General features: G+C 38.0%; 2 protein-coding genes across 2 annotated transcripts in view; both read right to left on the minus strand.

Annotated features, from left to right (window-relative positions):
• The window catches only part of LOC139185234 (thymosin beta-4-like), a 57660-nt gene extending 36658 nt beyond the window's left edge, over positions 1-21002 (minus strand). The window contains exon 1 of the mRNA XM_070797383.1: positions 1-21002. This exon is cut by the window's left edge and continues 36658 nt beyond it. Coding sequence (XP_070653484.1) covers positions 1864-2001 — 138 coding nt within the window. The 5' untranslated portion in view covers positions 2002-21002 and the 3' untranslated portion in view covers positions 1-1863.
• Positions 1-21635, minus strand: part of MDGA2 (MAM domain containing glycosylphosphatidylinositol anchor 2) — a 917184-nt gene that overhangs the window by 849386 nt on the left and 46163 nt on the right. The gene's annotated exons all lie outside the window — the stretch shown is intronic.

Genomic DNA, 21635 nt, shown 5'->3' on the forward strand with positions numbered 1-21635 from the left:
ACCATGTTGGGCACAAGATATCTGCTATTCCTCATCAGAAGAGGTAATTGAGACCTAACTGTGTAGAGTGAGCCCAGAATTGCAGCCTCCAGCCTCAATCTCACTGGGGAAATACTACAGGTGCAGTTTGCCTGTGTAAGCAGATCCACCCACACCACTTTGAAAAGGGACCACCCTTTCCTACTACACACAGTACACGTATAAAGATGTATGATATGATGTGCTTCCCACTGGGAAGAAACAGTTTGTAGGACAAAAAGAGCTGCTGTGAGTCAGAAAGCATGCTTCTTGTGCAAAATTGAAATGTCTCGCTCCATGAACAACAAAGAATTGGTTTTTAGTTTTTGCTTTAAAAAAAAAAAATTCACCAGTTTTCTCTATTGCTTAAACTTTTATCAATAGCTTAGTGAATGTGTGCATGCTAAGTTGCTTCAGTCATGTCCAACTCATTGTAACCCTGTGGACTGCAGCCCTCCAGTCTCCTGGAGGGCTATAATCCTCCCAAATGTTTTCTGATGTGAATTATTGTTAAAGTCTTTACTGAATTTGTTATAACATTGCTTCTGCTTTGTGTTTTGGTTTTTTGAACTGTCAGGCATGTGGGATCCTAAATCCCCAACCAGGAATCAAACCCACACCCCCTGCATTGAAAGGTGAAGCCCCCTGTCCATGGGATTTTCCAGGCAAGAATGCTGGAGTGGGTTGTCATGCCCTCCTCCAGGAGATCTTTCCGACACAGGGATCAATCCCACATCTCCTGCACCTCCTGCTTTGCAGGCGGATTCTTGACCGCTGAGCCACGGAGAAGCCCAGTTTAAAGACTATTAACAAACAGTAGAATGCATTGAAGAGGTTGTAAAACTAGGAAGCTTGAAATTTTTTAAAACATGCATAAACTAGTGTAACCAAATCGTCCAAAATTTTAATTAGCCCAGGAACTGTAGAATAATTGAATTTCAAAAATTTCTGGTTATTGTTTGCTAACGATATTTGGGTAATAGCAAAAATCAAATTATTTTTAATGTTAAGATTTCCTATAAGAAATACATGTCCAAGAAAATAAACATGCATTTCTCTATTACAATGCATATTTCAGGAGAAAACAAATTACTTGACATTTGTCTCCAGATATATGTTGTTTCTGAATCTGTGTAGCTTTAGTCTCTGATAATAGCGACTGGAGTATGAAAAAGGAGAAAATAAAGCACCAGAAGATAGGTATTTTATCTTCATGTTTATCTTTATAAAGACAGATATTTCACTGTTGCTTATGGAACAAGGGGACATTACAACTAATGATATACCAACTTTGTTCACCACTTATTTTTCACTTTCAGTTTTACTGCTGTTAGTGGGAGAAGAATACAGTTATTTTAGTTGCTATATATCAACAGAACTACTTAGCTTAGGCAAAATAATTTTAACACACTCTTCTGTGCCCTTTAAGACCAACATTTTCTTTTTACATTTTAAAACTTTTTATTTGTGTATTTAAAAAGTGCACGTTCCAGTATTTAAAATCACTTTAACAAAAAGGAAATGGCAGTCTAAACTGTACTTCACAGCCCACAGGACATCTTGGACCAGCTTGCTTTTTACTCTAAAGTTCACTGTTGTCCCACCCAGCTTCCTCTTTCACCAACTTTTCCTTTCCTTTTAGTCAGACAGGCAGATGAGAGAGAGAGAGAGAAGTGGCCTACCCATTGTTAGTAGTTCTAGTTTCTTTGATGTGAAAAAGGGTAGCACAGTCATTTAAAGCTGATCCAACCTCTTTGCATCTTACAAAGTTAGCAGCTAAAAGAAGTAAAATAAGGCATTGCTTGTGGAATGTACATTGCATTCTGGCAGTGCAGGTATTGTGACTTACTTTTGACTCCCTGCTTGCTTCTCCTGTTCAATAGTTTCTTTTGAAGGCAGTGCATTCTTCTCTTGTGTTTGTGTTTTCTTCAATTTCAACTTATCAAACTTCTCTACCTCAGCCTTATGGGGTTTGTCAGACATGGTTGCAAAGGGAAGGAGCAAGTGAAGTCTGGTTTGCACTGTGGCCACTGCCAAGAGCCTAAGACTAACATTTGTAGCCAGGAAATGGTTCACATCATTGTATGGTGGGGCAGCAAGGGTCAGAGGTAGCAGCGTTGATCAGTAACAACTTATCAAGGAGCCAAATGAGGATGGCAGAAAGGACAAGGATCCTTGCAAGGAACAGGTTGGTAAGGATATCAGAACACATAGACACAGAAGGAAGGGCCCTACATCCAGACGAAGTGGTTTTGATTGCACCGTGTAGGCCGGAAGGGATGTGAGACTGCATTTCAGAAAACTGGTTAATAAGCTAACTTAACTCAGTATGTTCAAATTAGTAGTCAATAGCTATTCAATTACTTAAAACAGGTTAATGGTCTTGTGTATATAGGAAATGGCCTTATCCAGCCCCCTGGGAAAATTGTGTTTATAATGTGATAAGATCGACTACTGATCTACTTACAGCATTGAGTGTTTTCCCCCAATGGGAGAAAAATACAAAAAGCTAAAAATCTTGCCAAAAAATCACCATGAGCTTGTTTTGCAATCTTGTGACCACACAAGTGGTAATGGCTTGAGATATTCAATGTGAACCATATAAAATCAAGTAATATCTATACCTCACGGTGGAGAAGGCATCACTGAACAGCACAGTTGTACCCACTCCTCATGGATGCTGGCTCAGGAATGGTTAATAGGTGCTAGTAGTTCATTCATGAAGACCTCCCCACCATCTCCTGAACAAAACTGTGAGAAATTAATCATCTTAATATAGCTTGATCTTCCCGCAGCAGTAAGACAAGTGATTCATCAACTTCTGTTTGCTCCTGCTGCTGCTGCTGCTAAGTCGCTTCAGTCGTGTCCAACTCTGTGCAACCCCATAGACGGCAGCCCACCAGGCTGTGCCATCCCTGGGATTCTCCAGGCAAGAACACTGGAGTGGGTTGCCATTTTCTTCTCCAATGCATGAAAGTGAAAAGTGAAAGTGAAGTCGCTCAGTTGTGTCTGACTCTTCGAGACCCCATGGACTGCAGCCTACCAGGCTCCTCCATCCATGGGATTTCCCAGGCAAGAGTACTGGAGTGGGCTGCAATTGCCTTCTCCGCAACTTCTGTTTAGACCCTGCCAAATCCATTTGTGTGTTAATCACTTAATTGTGCCTGACCTTTTGTGACCCCATGGACTGTAGCCCGCCAGGCTCCTCTGTCCATGAGATTCTCCAGGCAAGAATACTGGAGTGGGCTGACATGCCCTCCTCCAGGGGATCTTCTTGACCCAGGGATCGAACCTAGGTCTCCTGCATTGCAGGCAGATTCTTGACTGTCCGAGCCACCAGGGAAGCCCCCAGAACTATAATACAAACAATTATTTGGAGATTCTGAGCGCAGCATTTAGAGGGGAAAACTCTGGCCATCTTATGTGGAAATATTTTCCAAGGTCAAAATAAATAGTTAATCCAAGAAATGCTATGTTAAGTCACTTCAGTCGTGTCCGACTCTGTGCAACCCCATAGACGGCAGCCCACCAGGCTCCCCCGTCCCTGGGATTCTCCAGGCAAGAACACTGGAGTGGGTTGCCATTTCCTCCTCCAATGCATGAAAGTGAAAAGTGAAAGTGAAGTCGCTCAATTGTGTCCGACTCTTAGCGACCCCATGGACTGCAGCCTAACAGCCTCCTCCGTCCATGGGATTTTCCAAGCAAGAGTACTGGAGTGGGGTGCCATTGTTTCCCCTAATCTGTACCCCAATATTACTTTTCTACAGTACTCACTACATTTATTTTATATTTAAACTATACGTTTCTATATTGTACCTGTTTCCTGTGTTTTATCAAATGCCTGTCTCTGGAATGGAGAGTGACATTTACTAGGTGCAGGATAAAAACTCACTGCGAGAATTCACATAAGTAATTTAGGAGGTTATGCACCCTCATGGAAAGACCACTGATATAAAAGAACTATTTTTTACTCTACTTTAAAATGAAAACATTTATATATATAAGCTTTAAAACAACCACAAAATAGGTTCTACAACTTTCTTAAGCTTGTCAAAGTTCTACACACCCAAGATTATAACTACTGGCATGTGCATTTTAACTTTCATTAACCCCCAAAAGTGAATTGTCTTTAAGCATCTTATACAGCATTTATCATCTGATACTTTTCACTTTTGGCCATGCAAAGTTATTTGGGTGTGCTCCTGTTTGAAAAGCCTTCAGCCTTCTCCAAGTAATTTGTAACTGTTTGTGCCCTTTAAGTGCTATCTGTATAAGGTTTTTTTTTTTTTTTTTCCTGAAATAAGTGCTGAAATAACATTTCTGGCTCAGGAAACATATTATCCACATAAAGTGGAATATACTTTAAACATTCTACTTCCTCAGCTAAAAAAATACAAAGTAAAATTCATATCCAGTTTAAAATATGGGGTCGGTTCATGACTTGTTAGGCAAGTACATTCCTAAAATCTAAGTCTGACCATATTAAAAGTGGACCAAGTTTGTCTGCAGGTTTCCTCCTCCTGGGCCTCGCGGACCCTCCTTTCTCAGCATCCTTTGAAGACCTACTCATACCATGTTTTCTCCCATAAGAGAAAATGGGAGTCAGGGAAGAGCTTCAGGCAGCCATTCATGTTGAGTTTTAAGCATCTTCCAGTGAAGGACAGGGAAGACTGGTATGCTGCAGTCCATGGGGTTGCAAAGAGTAGAACACAACTGAGCAACTGAACAATAGCAATATGCCAATTACTGTGATAATTGCTATAATTTTCTCATTTCTTTTTCACACCAACTCTGAAGTAACCACTGTTACCTTATTTTCCTGAAGAGCAAATTAGGACCTTAGAGTAAAACTAACTTGCCTATGGCCACTCAGCCAGCTACCACCAAGAGTCAGTACCAGCTCTGTTGGGTCCTAATAGCCTTGTTTTTCATTAGATGGCAAACCGCCTAGAATATCTCCCAAGGAAATAATTTTTGCATGTTAACCCATTAGTGAAGTCTTAAAGCAAAGAAATGTGCGAGCTGTGTAATGTAGTTTCAGATATTCACCAAGAGATGAGAATGCATATTTTGAGGAAGAGGTTCCTTGTGAAAGATGTAGCAGTTATCTTCATTACCTCCACCATAGTTTGGTCTCAGGTCAAACAACAGGGAAGGAACACAGCCCCGCCCATCAACAAAAAATTGGATGTTCCTTACAAAACTAAAAACAGAGTTGCCACATGATCTTGCAATCCCACTCCTGGATGTATATCTGAAGAAAACTCTAATTTAAAAACATACATGCATCCCAGTGTTCACAGCAGCACTATTTATAATAGCTAAGACATGGAAGTACCCTAATGAATGGATAAAGAAGATGTGGTACATTTAAACAAGGGAAGATTACTGAGCCATAAAAAAGAATGAAATAATGCCATTTGAAGCAACATGGATGCATCTAGAGATTATCATATTGAGTGAAGTAAGTCAGATGAAAAAAAAAATCTCATAGGAAAACACTTAAATGCTGAATCTAAAAACATGATACAAATGAACTTATTTACAAAACAGAAACAGACTCACAGACATAAAAAAAAAAAATAACTGATGGTTACCAAAGGGAATAGAGGAGAAGGGGGAGAGATAAATTAGGAGTTGGGATTAACATATACACACTACTATATGTAAAACAGGTAAACAATAAGGACCTACTGTATAACACAAGGAACTATACTCAATTTTTTGTAGTAACATATAAAGGAAATGAACCTGAAAAAGAATATATATATGTGTGTGTATGTGTGTATGCATAAATGAATCACTTTGCTATACACTTAAAACTAATAAAAGATTGTAAATTAACTATATCAATTTAAAAATATATAAACTTTTTATATAGTATAAAGTATACAAGGTTTTTAAAGTGTATAAATAAAATTCATAAACTTTAACCTATTAAAACCTCTTTTCCCCATTGAAAAAAGTTAAATCTGTCCAGAAACAGGTTATTCACTTTTTAAACCAATGTTTTCCCCCAGATACACTCCACTCAATTACAGATCAGAAAGCCTATTTAAGACAACTACTGACCTTGTTGCATGTATTCATGTTATTTATGTTTATATCCATTATGCTAACCAATGGAATAATTATGGATTAATTCTCATATAACATTCTTTAATTAATTCATATTACTTAGATGCATTCACAATTAACTCATTCTCAGAAATACCTACAAGTGAAAACCTGTCAAGATTCCTAGTTTAGAACCCTCCAGTACACAAGGTTTAAAATGCTACCTAATCAGATTAAATCTCTACTGGTTCATCATTTTAACTGGGTAAAATAAGAAGAAAATGCTAAACAAGAATCATAGCAATTTTTTAAATATATCTCAAACATCAACTAGTTCATTCAAAACATTCAGAAGATGTTAAGTAAGACATATGTTTCTAGGGCTTAACAGTGACCTAGTTCTTCCGTGTCCCTCCTTCTATAAAATGGTGCCAATAATAGTACTCACTACATGTGGGGTTTAGATTTTTTTAAAAGATTGTACCTATTAAGGATTTGGCTCTTTCATACATCTATGGCCATCAACAAGATGAGGAAATATAATTTATTTCTCTTGACCTCCTCAGGAATAGATGTTGAAGTAATATAAAAAAATGATTCAGAACATGAAATAACATTTGATTTAATGGTGCTTTTAATTCCCACCAAAACAACTATTTCAACCACTCTATAATAATGTATATTTATTAAAAATAATGGAACATTTTAAATTCATGAACATTTTAAGGATAATTCCAGTTATCCAGATCAGTGGCTACACCGAGCATTAAGGGACTGTCCAAGATACCACTAAAGTGAATGACTCTAGTGTGAGCTAACAGACAAGACGTTCATAGCATAGAGCCTGGGATAGTCAGAGAATGAAATAGGGGTTGTGCAAGACTACACTAAGCAAAATCATAAGTGGGTATTTCAACAAGCGGGTTCTCAGTGCGGGTATTTACAGGGGTTGAAGGGGAGTGAGGTCAGTTGGAGAGAGGAGAGACAGAGCAAGCCAAACGCACTTTTTAAAAGCTATTCCAGTGATTCTAGTGGACAATCTCAAACCCTCAGCCACCTTCCTCCCAGTGTAGGTGAAAACTATTAGAATTCAAAGGAATCTAATCAATATCACCCTTCTCCCCAGTCTCAGTTCTGAACTGGGAAATAAAACCAAATCTCACCTTGACAACTGATAAAACTGAAACTGTAAAATGTGGCTGATATCCGTGAGCAAATGGGTATTCTGATACTGATCCCAGAACTGCATGGACTAACCAGCTTCACAAAGATCGTACACAATGATCTGAGCTTTCGCCTCCTGTGTAGGTTTTCTGGCACTATCCCAAGTGGGACTGGAAACACTGAAGAGTAGACCCTGTTCCTCCTCCCAATCTTTCCAAGCAGAAAAGTCACTGCATCTCCCCTGGGAGGAGAGATAAGAGAGTGACAAGGAGCCATCAAGATCACTAAAACCTCAGCATAAGACCAATAAGCCCTATAAGGTTATACCTTATAACTAAAATACATTTGACTCCAGTTTCGAAGCAGACAGTAAAATATGATGGAGTGTAACTGTTAAATTTGACTGAAGAATCAAAGTGAGTATCTGTGTACTATCTGATCTCTGCTAAAATGTCCAGATTACTTTGTACCTGGCAGTAAACCTTGAATTAGCCTGTGAGAGGGTTTATTTTAACACTGTCTGTTTGTCATTTATGCTACTCATATAATTTTTGAGATAACAGGTGATTTATTATTTTATAGATATTCAATTAACATGAAAAAAATCTAGATTTTATAATGCTGTTAAACTCTTGCTTCCTCTTTCCCTACTTGCCTGTGTAGTTTTGAAGCAAGTACTTTTTTAGCTCAGAAACCTTTTGCTGGAGGCATGTTTGAGTTTTCAAACACTGTCTCTATATTTTTCCTGCTAATTACTGGGTCTGCTTTAAGTATAACATAATGGGCCAAACAGCGACTTCTCTTACTTTGAAGATTGTTACATAAATGGGAAAACTGAAACCCCACTGATTTCTAAAATTTTCACCAAAGTCATCGTAAAAGACAACACAGCAATTTTTAAAATAATGGACTGCCAATGGAAGTTTATTTCCACATTTGTATGAGCTTATATATGGAATGCTCACTGGACATCACAATAAAAAACACGTCCATCATCAGACAGCACTGATTTTATGGCATCACTTTTGGATAAACTCATTATTAAATGACGGACTTTAAGGAATTAAATTCATATGCATACATATGATCTAATCTTTTTCTACACAGTAGAGAGTAGATATAATCTGATAAGCGAGGTGAATAATAAAGCATTTCTAAGATTATTTAAATTTTATCAGTCTTTTTTGAAATAAGTGAATTTGCATACTATCAATAACCACTACAAGTTTAAATTATTTCTGCACTAAAGCTACCAGTTCACTACAGTTCTTAGACTTCATAAAAAACCAAGACTACATATATATATTATATTGATTTTATAAACATACACTGAATTTATAAATATATAATTAATATGCATGCATGTGTGCTCAGTTGCTTCAGTCGCGTCTGACTCTGCACCCAATGGACTGTAGCCTGCCAGGCTCCTCTGTCCATGGGATTCTCCAGGCAAGAATACTGGAGTGGGCTACCATGCCCTTCTCCAGGGGATCTTCCTGACCTACGGATCAAACCCATATCTGCTGCATTGCAGGCGGATTCTTTACCATGAGCCACCAGGGAAGCACTATATGTTAATATACATTTAGTGTCTTGGCTGACACTCTCCAAGATAGTTTCTTATTCTGCTCTCTATCCCTCCTCCCTTCCCACCCCCCATGGATGTGTAGTTATCTATCAGTATGTTTCCACCACTCATCCTTCCCTGAAAGTTATACATCCTTCCTTGAGACTCTCTAAAATTCTCCACTGGTACTCTTCTTGCTGCAATATATATATGCCAAGTCTAGTGAAAGTAAGCCCTCTAGCTAAAACAAAATTCTATCTTATCTACTTTGGATTTCTTCTTTTCATTTGCCTTGCTGCAATTACTATTCTAGTACTTTTAAACAGCCACAAAATTAGAAAGAACCCTTAAACACAGAGCATGAACAAAGTTAGTTTAAAAACAAAATAAGTCACCCAAAAAAGGCAAAATAATACAGCTTTGAACACAGGTAGGGTAGAGCTGAAATTGCAGTTACCACAACTTAGAAGGCTTTGGAGCGTTCCAGACTCGCCACTGATGGCAATCATATAAAGGACTACATCTGTACAGTACAGTAAAAGGAACAAAACAATCCTTTCATGGTGGTCAGATGGGACCCATCCAGGGGCTCCAGCTTCCCTCGGCCCCTCCTTTCAGGTCTGAAAGCTCAAAGAACAAAACCCTGGAGTGGAAATCTCTGGGTTACATTGCTTTTGATGCATTAACATAATAGTATCTCTAAGCCAGAATTTCCTAATTTTATATAGATGTAGCAATACTTTCTCTGCTGGAAAACAAGGTAAGTAACATATCAAGCATTATGTTAGACACTAAAAAGACATTCATACATAGTACCTACAAATTTTAGTGCCTAACAATGATACTCAATATATAATATTGATAATTGATAATATATACTCAATATATAAGTCACATGAATAAAACAATACTCTTCACAGAATAGCATCAGGTGCATTGTCAATACCATGAAGTAGACTCCTCACAGACTAGCTGACTGATATTTTTTTAATGAGTAAGCAGAGCTTTAAGCACATTAAAACTGATATCGGTAATTTCAAATGTAAATTAAAGGCTTCTCTAGAACCAAACATCAAATGAAGGCTGGAAGGAGCCAAGAATTAGAACCGTGTATTCAGTCACGGTTAAAGAGCTCCAGGAAACACCACTCCAGCCTTCCGATGGCAGAGATGGAATCTCAGAATGACAGAGCCCGGAAGGCTCTCAAGAGACCACATAGCACAACTCACAGATGAACAGGTACTTGCCTGTATTCACAAGCTGAGCATAAGGAGCTCCAGTGCCCTTTTCAAGCCTGGGGACTGACATTTAAAAAGGCTGTTGATTTTATGTTTTGTTTCCTCTGACAAATGCAGTCATCTGATTGGACACTTTCCCCCCACACAGTCAATATTTGAACAGGTTTTCAACACTGATCTTAAACGCAATTGCAATTTAACTTATTACTTTGTTAGCCACAGCTGCTCCACTCTCAACAGTGGCGCATGATTGACCCAGAGATTGATTCGCTGCTGTCCTCATCACAGCACACAGCCATCTACTTGATTCAGCTGGCACAGACCTGTCTTCGTATCTTGGCTCCACAAGAGACCTCAATAAAGGGTCACAGGAAGCTCCAGACTAGATACACATACAATCCTTGGCTTAATGCTGATATTTGAGATCTAGAGTTAAATATTGAAGAATGAAATTAATTTAGATCTAATAGTACATACATCAAGAAATCCAAGGCACCAAATAGATGTCAACTTTTAGAAATAAATGAATCATCAGGAAGCTAATATCAATATAATAAGTCATTCATCACTATTTCTAATTCAAGAGAAAAATAATTGAGTTTCTGAATTACAACAATAGGTAGCAGTCAAGACACTGTAGCCTGTTCAAGGACATGTGGAACACGATGATACGTAGTGGACTACATGGTGATGTTGTTAACATATATAACGGTATCATTAAAAAAAAACAACTGTTTATTTTGGAAAATATTTGGCAAGTACAAATTAAATCATCCCCAAAAGAATGCATGTACTTCTCGGTTTCCCAATTGTTGTTGTTGTTCAGTCGCTAAGCCGTGTCCAACTCTTTGCAACCTCGTGAACTGCAACACACCAGTTATATATTTCCCAATATATCATACCAAATCAACACAGTAAAAACTTCTTCCCTAAAAGAAATAGAAACCACTGCTGATTCTATATGAGCAATATTTTTTAATTTCTTTAATCTGACTTCTAAATTCTTAAATCATAAAGATCCAATGACATGTAAATACATTTCATTTAATTGTAGGTATATGTTATATGCTTACAAATGCTTTTCCTCTTTCCTCAATTAATGAGAAAGCAGAAGAACCTAATTACTTGCTGCTTATGTACCATAAATTTTGTCCCCAAAACTCAGAACATTTTGGTTTCTAAATAGTAAAATTAGCATACACAATTAACCCTTCAAAGTGTCCAAAACAGTCTACCAAGGAAGTAAGAATCTGGTTGCCATGTTATGGCTTGATTGCAGGATAAGGGTTTGAGGAGAGAACAGAGCAATTAAAGGCAGTGGCTTCTGGTCTTTTGAACAGCAAATGTGAACATCCCCTGGCAATGCATGATTGGATATTTGTGTTCATTCTGATTGAGTTAGGCTGGATGAGGCACCACCATTCTAATCAAGGCAATGTGAAGCACATACCAGAAAAACTGCCCACTATTTGTCACCTGAAGCCTAATTACAATTGTAATCACTGAGTATCCCCAATGCCGAAAATTAGTTTCAGTCATTTACCTCTAAAATACTTTAATGTAGCAAATAGTTGAATATTACTTAAATGGAACAACTCCTTTGCAACTCCAGTCACCTTCCTACTACCTGGCCAATGCAACAATCATTATGTCTGAATACATACATTTGTCATCACAGACCAATCTCATGAACTCCCAACCCCCTTTACCACCACTTACACTTTTGCATTATTAGAATGTATTTTCCTTTTTTCAAAGTCCCTAATCCTTTCACAAATCCCCAAACTATTAAATGCATTAACATCTAGTTCTTAATGATTATTATTTTCTTTTTCCTTCTATCTTTTCACAATAATCAGACAACCATAAGGACTCCTGTGCCCACTCCGTATTAGTCACAAATACTTGCCTCTTTTGTTTAATTTTCTTGACCATGCACCTTAGCTAAAAGCACTTATTTGTATTTGTTGTTTAGTCGCTCTGTCGTGTCTGATTCTTTGCAACTCTATGGATTATAGCACACCAGGCTTCCCTGTCCTTCACTGTCTCCTGGAGCTTGCTCAAACTCATGTCCATTAAATTGGTGATGCCATCCAACCATTTCATCCTCTGTTGTCCCCTTCTCCTCCTGCCTTCAATTTTCCCAGCATCAGGGTCTTTTTCAATGAGTCAGTTCTTCACATCAGGTGGCCAAAGTATTGAAGCTTCAGCATTAGTCCTTCTAATTAGTATTCAGGGATGATTTCCTTTAGGATTGACTGGTTTGATCCCCTTGCTGTCCAAGGGACTCTCAAGAACACATCCAAACATGGGCTTCAGGCTGACTATGTGACTTTCGCTGGACAACAGAATGTGAGTACAAGAACAGAATGTTCCATAAGCAACTGCTTCTTCTGCTTAGTTCCCAAAGTGAGAAGAATACAGAGCAGAATCACAACTAAAGCACACCTCACAGGTAAATGAAAAATAAACATATTACTGTAAGCCCCTGACATTCTGAGATTATCTGCTATCCCAGTATAACTCAGAGAAAACTAGTACAATACTTCATGGGTTTATAGTGATAACTAATTTAAATAAGAGAATGTGAAGGGAGATTAGCACCGTGCTGGTACAGGAAACATTCTATACTTGTGAGCCATTGTCAAGTCGGCATTATTCCACAGGTTATCTGTTTCATTTTCTTACATTCTTCAAATAACAGAACTAGTTGTTTTCTAAGCAGTAACTCCTGATATGCTTAGAAGAATGACAGGTACCTAATAAATATGTATTAAATAAAGTCAAAAGAAAAGGTAACAAAAAGGTAACCTGAAGAGAGGGAGAAGGATAACAGGCAGAGGAATAGATTTAGAGGAGGGGGGAGAAAGTGATGTCATCATTCATTTTCACTCAATAAATATTTATTGAACACTTAACTGTGAGTCAGACATAATGATACACATTAAGGAAACAACTGTGAATGAGGCAATTCTGTCTTTCTAGAGAAGGAAAAAAAATGAAAAGTAGCAATTATATGTCCTCCCATGTAGAAAAGCACAGTGACTTTGAAACAACACAGAAATTGTTGAGAAGTTTTCTTCAGGTGAAAACATAAAGTCATATATTAAACTGAAAGGAGCAGAGGGAATAAAACCCATCTTTAGGGAGTTAGGTAACAACGGATGATGCCATTACAGACAGTGAGTGAGGAAGCTGAGCAGAACTGAGAAAGCTTTCTAGGCACTATTGCTGACTTACTGGAAAGCATAGCAGTAGAGTGGCATTGATACTCAGAGTGCAGTGATTTTCTACAGTGATACTCAGACTGGTTATGCTCACAGGCAAGTAGACAGGTGGTTTGTGCCAGAGTAGTTTCTGATGCCAGATGGGTGCACTGAAGCCAACAAGGAAATGGAATTGTGGATATTGGCAAGGATGTGGCTGTTGCTATGGAATACGATGAAGATAATATTCCATCAGGAAAATAAAAGGATGATTGCGCTTGCATAGTTATATGCATCAAAAGCATATGTTTTCCAGGAACTGGAGGTCTCAATGAAGCAAAAGCATGACTTTTTAACAAATTTAGGTTCCATGCAATATCTGACAGAGCTGCTTTCTACAGGTATGACCAGGATATACTAAACACTTCCTTCTGATAACTTACATGATCTAACACTCTATTATTACTTTATTTGCAAGCACTTAAGTTTGAATGTTTTAATATTCATTAAAAATATACTTAATTGACATTACCATGTGTGTTCATGGGAAACCACTAGTAATATCTTTGTTTTGTAACTGGAAAAAATTGAGGTTTGGGCAAATTTTAAAACTTGCCTTTGGTTCCAAGGTGAGTTTGTGATGAATTATAACAGAACCCAGCTTATTACTCCTTTGATATGTGCCTCTTTATAAATATATGCAGAAAACTCAGAAACAGAGGCAGAGTACCTACATGATATAATACCAGCATATACTGAAATTACCCATCATCTCAATCTCCTTTTGTGTGATTTCCAAACCATAGGCCAATGGCTGGCTCCTCCTGGTTATTCCAGGGAGAACAGTTATCTGTAGGAAGTTATTATGTCAGTCTTATCCTCATTTTTGAGGCACTGCTTTTGCTATAATGTGTACATTTATGATATAAATATAGTTTTATCTAATCATTGTAAACCTTAAAGGCTACATCTTCAACCTAGTAAGGTTGAAGGCCCTTATTCCTTTAGTTTTGGAGATCTTTTTATTCACCCTTGAGAAATAACAACTATACATTTTATCCAATTATAAGGATATAAATAGAACCACAGGGTTGGTTCCAGGACCTGAAAAATAAATGAATATTCTTATATTCAATCAGCTGAAAACAGCTCCAGGGTATGAAATAGATGGTAAACAATCTTCCTATGTGCTTCTAATTTTAAATTAAAATCAAGGTCACGTTGAAGTGGTGGAAGTCAAAACCAATACAGTTTCTTTGATCTCAAACTGGGAAATATACATTTTTGCTTATCTACTTTATATCAAATAAATGCTTTTCATACAAAACAAAGATTGTACTACATATAAATAAGGGGATAGTATGGTAGGCACCATATAAAAGTATTTTCAAATGCAAAATAAGTTGATTATGTACAATTGATTTTACCTTTGCCTCTGTGTGTGTGTGTGTGTATATATATTTCTATTATAATCACAATTAAATGCAGCACTCATTTACATCTGATTTGACCATGACCTTGACATGTGAAATTAAAGAAATCACTCAAACTCTCATTTTTTAGGTTTAGGTTTCCTTGTCTGTAGAGTAAGTGAACTTATTTGCCTTGACCAACTCTTAGGTCCTAAAAATTAAATGATTTGTTCAAGATTTTGTTGCAAGTGACAGCTAAGAACTTCAAGCCATATCTCCTGAAATCTATGACTCCTTTTCAAGTTATACTACAGTTGTTTCTGCAATAGGTTTTTATTCATCTTGGAATGATTTATTATAGAGTACTACAGTAGTCTCCATGAAAACCTGATCAAACTTCTTATATCTGCTGCAAAGATATAGACAAATAACACAGATGATCCTCAATAATGTATAAGCAAAAAATAAAGTTAATTTAACTACAGGATGCAAGATTCTTTGTTGCACTAAATGACTTTATAACAATCTTATACTTCAGTCAGTTCAGTTCAGTCACTCAGTTGTGTCTGACTCTTTGCAACCCCATGGACAGTAGCATGCCAGGCTTCCCTGTCCATCACCAAATCTTGGAGCTAGCTCAAATTTATGTCCAACAAGTCAGTGATGCCATCCAACCATCTCATTCTCTGCTGCCCCCTTCTCTTCCTGCCTTCACTCTTTCCAAGCATGAGGGTTTTTTTTTTCATTGAGTCGGTTCTTCACATCAGGTGGCCAAAGTATTGGAGTTTCAGCTTCAGCATCAGTCCTTCCAATGAATATTCAGGACTGATTTCCTTTACGATTGACTGGTTTTATCTCCTTGCAGTCCAAGGGGCTCTCAAGAGTCTTCTCCAACACCACAGTTCAAAAGCATCAATTCTTCAGCATTCAGCTTTCTTTATGGTCCAACTCTCACATCCATGCATGACCGCTGGAAAAACCATAGCCTTGACTAGACAGACCTTTGCCAGCAAAGTTTTGTCTCTGCTTTTTAATATGCTGTCTAGGTCTGTCACAGCTTTTCTTCCAAGGAGCAAGCATCTTTTAATTTCATGGCTGCAGTCACCATCTGCAGTGATTTTGGAGCCCAAGAAAATAAAGTCTGTCACTGTTTCCATTGTTTCCCCAGCTATTTGCCATGAAGTGATGGGACCAGATGCCATGATCTTAGTTTTGTTTTTTTTTAATATTGAGTTTTAAGCCAGCTTTTTCACTCTCCTCTTTCACTTTCATCAAGCAGCTCTTCAGTTCCTCTTTACTTTTTGCCATAAGGGTGGTGTCATCTGCATATCTGAGGTTATAGATATTTCTCCCAGCAATCTTGATTCCAGCCTGTGCTTCATCCAGCCTGGCATTTCTCATGCCAGAAGTTAAATAAGCAGGGTGACAATATACAGTCTTGAAGTACACCTTTCCCAATTTGGAACCAGTCCGTTGTTCCATGTCCGGTTCTAACTTTTGTTTCTTGACCTGCATACAGATTTATCAGGAGGCAGGTCAGGTGCTCTGATATTCCCATCTTTTTTTTTTCCCCCCACAGTTTGTTGTGGAAACAGACTGTGTGGATCCACACAGTCAAAGGCTTTGGCGTAGTCAGTAAAGCAGAAGTAGATATTTTTCTGGAACGCTCTTCATTTTTATATGACCCAATGGATGTTGGCAATTTGATGTTCTACTTAGTCTCATTTTAAAACTACCTTGTACCTCGTACTCACATACCAATGCTAATATCTATAATATACCCCTAAGAGCAATGTTACACAAAATTTATATTGTGTTTTCAGGTCTGAAATGGGCTAACTGTGGTTTGCAACTATCATAATTGCTCAATGACTTTTGGCTATTAAACTGGTCATTGAAAAGAGACATACATGCATTCAGACTTAAGAGTTCTAAGTTCTGTTCCTTCCTCTTCAGTTTCAATGTCTTAAAATAAGACCTCTTCACTTATTATCTGGATTACTGAAACATCTCTCTAACTATTTCCCTACTGATAACCTTACCACTCTCCAATTTTTAGTCCACATGACCATCAGTGTTATCTTTCTAATATGCTCAATAGACTGTCATTTTTCTGCTTTATAGTTTTCACTAGTGTTTCACAGTTTTCAGAATAAAAGAAAAATTCCTACCTCAACCTCTAAATTCATAAGACTTAGCTTCCATCCTTTCTTTAACCCCAGATTCTTCTGCCATCCTTATCAAGTTAATTATAGAAGCCCAGGACTGGAGACTGAGTTTCAAACTTCTGTAAAACTCTAATACAGTGTTTCTTCACCTAGGATCCTTGCCTGTTCCTCGCTGGTACAGCAGAGCTCACTGAAACTTAAAAGTTTCCTCACGCATTAGTTTGCCCTTCAGTCTGATCAGATGCTCTCCGGTGTATTCTTACCACATCCTCCTAACTGTCACATCCTATGAGTCAGTAATCTATGTTTAAATCTATTTTCTGCATAGCAGCTAGGGTATTACTGTTTTTAAAAAAATTGTAAATCTAATCATATTACTAAAAAAAATTAGTCCAGACTTGACCCCTGAATTCTGGACAACAGCCTCCAAAGGGTGCTACCTGACTTGCCCAGCCCAAGCCTCAATCCTTATTGATCTGGTAACATATTTCTTCCTGCCCACTATGTCCCTGTCATAGTCTGGGGACAGAAGAAGAAAACCTGAACTTTTTCCCAGGTTTAGCATCTTCTCTTCCCGTGTCTTAAGTGTTCTTCTCCCCACCTTGCCTTGCTCATCTCCAGTCTCATCTTACATGACACTTCCTCAGAGTCTTTACCCAAACCCCATTTTCAGGAAAATTCACCTCTCACCCCTTCTCATATTTTGCTTTTCTTTCACAGTAATTATCAAACTGTGTCATCATGTACTTATCTCTATGACCATTTGTTTAATGAGAATATGTTGGGTTTGCTCATCACTCCAGACTCAGTGCTTGTCTCAGTGGCTGGTGCAGAGTAAGGCTCGAGAATACTTCTTGAATGAGTTCAAAGCCTCTTTTACTAAGTATCTTCACTCTTGAGGAATGATTTTATCTGACTTTATAACACCAATTAACTGTATAGTGCAGAACTGCCCATAGTGGGCTCTCACTTAATATTGGATCAATTGAGTAGGCAGGCAGTTGTCAAAGACAGATCAAAATCTTATTATTAAAACTATGCTGAACAGTATCAACCTTTCTTTGATTATCCATACATGCTGAAGGATGTCCATTCAGGAGTGAAGACATTCCCTGAGCTGGTAGGAGTATTGCAGGAAGATGACTCTCCCTATCAGCTCACTTTGGGGATGGCCTCAGCTGAAGAAAACCAGAATGTTTTGACTCTCATTTACCTACAGAGGCATTCTCATTCTGGTGTCCAAAGGTCCAATCTCACCCCGACTGGAGACAATGCTGGACATCATATATAGCTCTCCATGGGATCCACAGAAGCAGGCCAGGGACTGGATCATCATTCAACTTCTCCCTTTACCCACTCTTGCTTTTTTCTCTTCACTTCCATAGATGCTGACCTGAGGAGCCTTCCCTCATGAACATCTTGACTGCTACATATCATCTCAGGGTCTGCTTCATGGCAAACCCTTCTGTGACAAGAAGAAAAAGTAGCATTTATATGGCTAAAAGTGACAGATAAAGGACTTGTGGCACATTGACGTTGTGGAGATGTAAGCATGTAGTTCTTTCAATAGCATTATATATAACAACAATTCTAATTAGAGTTAAATGGATGTTTCCAGATATAATGGTGTTATTGTCCAGGTTTCTTTTTCTTAATATTAGTATTGTGGTCCATATTTGCCTGAAGAGAACAAGTACATTGTTGAAGATCCCTTTGTGTCAAGGGAGAATATGATGGAGGGTAAATATGCTACATTTTGTGCAACACCATGATGATTTTTGTTTGTCTTTCTAGAAAATGGGAGCTCATCCTTATAAGCATTGGTCCAGACAGTAAATGTTGTAGGATAAAGGTGTAACTAGTTTCAGAGAAAGAAGGGATGCCTTATGCAAAAGGAAAAAAGTATAAGGACTTCCTGGTGGTCCAGTGGCTAAGACTCCTTGCTTCTAATGCAGGGGGCCTGGGTTTGACCCCTGGTCAGGGAACTGGATCCCACATGCTGCAACTAAGACTTCTGATGCTGCAGTTAAGACCTGGTGTAGCTAAATAAATAGATATTTTTTTTAAAGTATAAATGTTTGTTTAGAATAAAGGAATTATCCACCTGACTTTGGGAGTTGCTTTTCAGCATACTACACCAACTAACATTTAAAACATTAAAACATTTAAAAACATTACTTTTTCTCTTGTATCTCAGTTTTGCATACTGCATAGTTAAGTATTTTAAATTAAACACCTACCCTTTTCTAAAGAAATATGCATTCTCCTTCCTCTGTATCTCATTAGAAAATGTCTAATGGGAAATGCCTCTTTTGAGGCATTTGAGCTTCTCAATCTTTATTATGAATCAAACCACCCAAAAGATCTTATTAAAGTGCACATTCAAATTCACAAAATCCACAGTGAGATCACGGAACCTGCATTTCTAACAAGCACCCAGGTGTGATACTACCAATCTATGGACCATACCCTGAGTAGCAAGGGTATAAATAAACAAAAGAACATGTAACTAGAGGTCATAGAATATGATCTAGATTTAAGCTCATATTTCTGATATATTGTTCAGTAAGGGAAAGAAAATGTATGTGTCACTTTTGAAGGAAAAAAAATTATACACACAAGCATATGTTAAAAAAAAAAAAAAAAGTTGCTCAGCTACTTTAATTGCATTTTATAAAATGAGCACACCAAAAGCCTAGTCAACCTTAATGAGTAGTTACTGGCGAGGAGTAAGTGAAAATCATGTCTGTAATGCAAACATCAAAAAATTCAGTGTTTTTGTAACTGTGAATTACATGGTACAATAAATAATTTCAGTAGACTGTTTTCATATTGCAAAAGCTACATTTTCAGGATGAAATTAGATACATATCTGTGTTGTGTGTGTATGTGCACATATCTCACACATACACAAATCAAAGTTTGTATGTCAAATTTTATGTACTACAATGACAGATAATACAGATGATCCATACACTATTCTTGCTTCACGTCTTTTTATTTTGTAAAAGTCTTCACTTTTTCTTTGCTTATAGAATTATCTAAACAATAGAGAACTTTCTTTCAAAGGAGATAAATACTCTCATGTGTCTTAATATTAAAAACAAAGTCAAACATATAAACAAACTCGTGTGCATTGTCTTAAAATGAATTATTGTGATAATGCTAAAGAAAAAGGGAACATCCAGAACATCTATTCCCTTCATTCCAATGAAGCAAGAATACTAGAGTGGGTTGCCATTTCCTTCTCCAGGGGATCTTCCTGACCCAGGGATTGAACCTGTGTCCCTTGTGTTTCCTGCACTGAAGGTGGATTCTTTACCCACTGAGCCATCAGGGAAGATCAATGAAGTCAAGACAACTATTATCATGTCCTGAGTGTGCAGAACAGTCAGGTATTAGAAATGAAACACATTTCTAAGAGTCTTCATTTGGGGTACAAAAGAACAGAAACAATATTTATTGAGGATTTGCCATATTCCAGGGACTATACTAGTTGCTTTATCCCTGTGCTTATCCATTCCAAAAGGCAAACTTGTGTGGTAGGTCCTATTCCCATTCTACAAATGAAACAAATGTTCCTGATCACAGAGCAACACAGCTCCTATTTTCCTTTGTAAAGATATGTATCTTGTTAATAGCTGTCTATCACATTTACACAATGGAATCAGTCGAAGATCTCTTAAGAAGACTAATTCTTGGATCCCATCTCTTAGAGGTTCTAACTTAAATAGCCACATAAACATGGTCTTCATGTGCTTAGTCACTGAGTCATGTCCACTGTTTGCTACCCCATGGACTGTAGCCCCGTCAGGCTCCTCTGTCCATGGGATTCTTCAGGCAAGAATACCGGAGGGGGTTGCCATGCCCTCCTCCAGGGGATCTTCCCAACCCAGGGATCAAACCCACAGTGAGTGTAAAAGTCCCTTAGGTGAGTCAGTGAAAGCTGAGAGTCAGGGTTCTGGAGCATCTGAATACCTCTTTCCTCATCCACTTCCCCTCAGTGTAAACACAGGACCTCATTTCTCAGTTTTTATTTCATAAGGAAAGTAGGCTCTATCAAATAGGGACTGCCTCAACTTGTGCCTGGAGAATCCCAGGGACAGAGGACCCTGTGGGCTGCCGTCTATGGGGTCGCACTGAGTCAGACAGGACTGATGCAACTTAGCAGCAGCAGCTTGTCACAACTATAATCTTGATACTGAGCTCTAATAATATTCTCTTTTTCCCCAATTTTCACTTTCCCCCCAGTTTACATCAGAGATTATTCATTCTAATCCTAATGTCATACACCCCTAAGGTCAGTTCTTTCCCCTTAAGTGCAAGACAGCATCTTCTTCCCCAGCCCCACTTCCAACTCCTTCCCTGGAAGCTTCCTGAATATACAGTTGTCTCTTTATTCTCTAACTTCAAATTGTCCCTCCCTGTCAACTCATTTCTATATCTATTTTAAAATCCTCACAGTTCTCCTATCTTTTAGAACAAAGCCCCCAAAGCCTCTTTATCACCATAAACCATTTTAGCCTATTCTATTATACCCATCTCAGCCAAATTCTTCTCCAAGTTATCCAAAAGGGCTGTTGACATTTTCTCCCCTTCGTGTCCCAGTCTGATTTCTACCACAACATTCAATGAAATCCACTCTTACCCAAATCATAGATATCACTTTTCATCCAATACCTCACATGTCTTACCAGCATATGACCCTTAATCTTTCCCTTTTTCAATTGGTTTCTTTCCTTCTTTGCAACACTGCACTTTTCTGGGCTTTCTGCCTACAATTTGGAAAGTCCTTCTCAATCTGA

The sequence above is a fragment of the Bos indicus genome, chromosome 10 (assembly GCF_029378745.1).
Source record: "Bos indicus isolate NIAB-ARS_2022 breed Sahiwal x Tharparkar chromosome 10, NIAB-ARS_B.indTharparkar_mat_pri_1.0, whole genome shotgun sequence".
NCBI lineage: Eukaryota > Metazoa > Chordata > Mammalia > Artiodactyla > Bovidae > Bos > Bos indicus.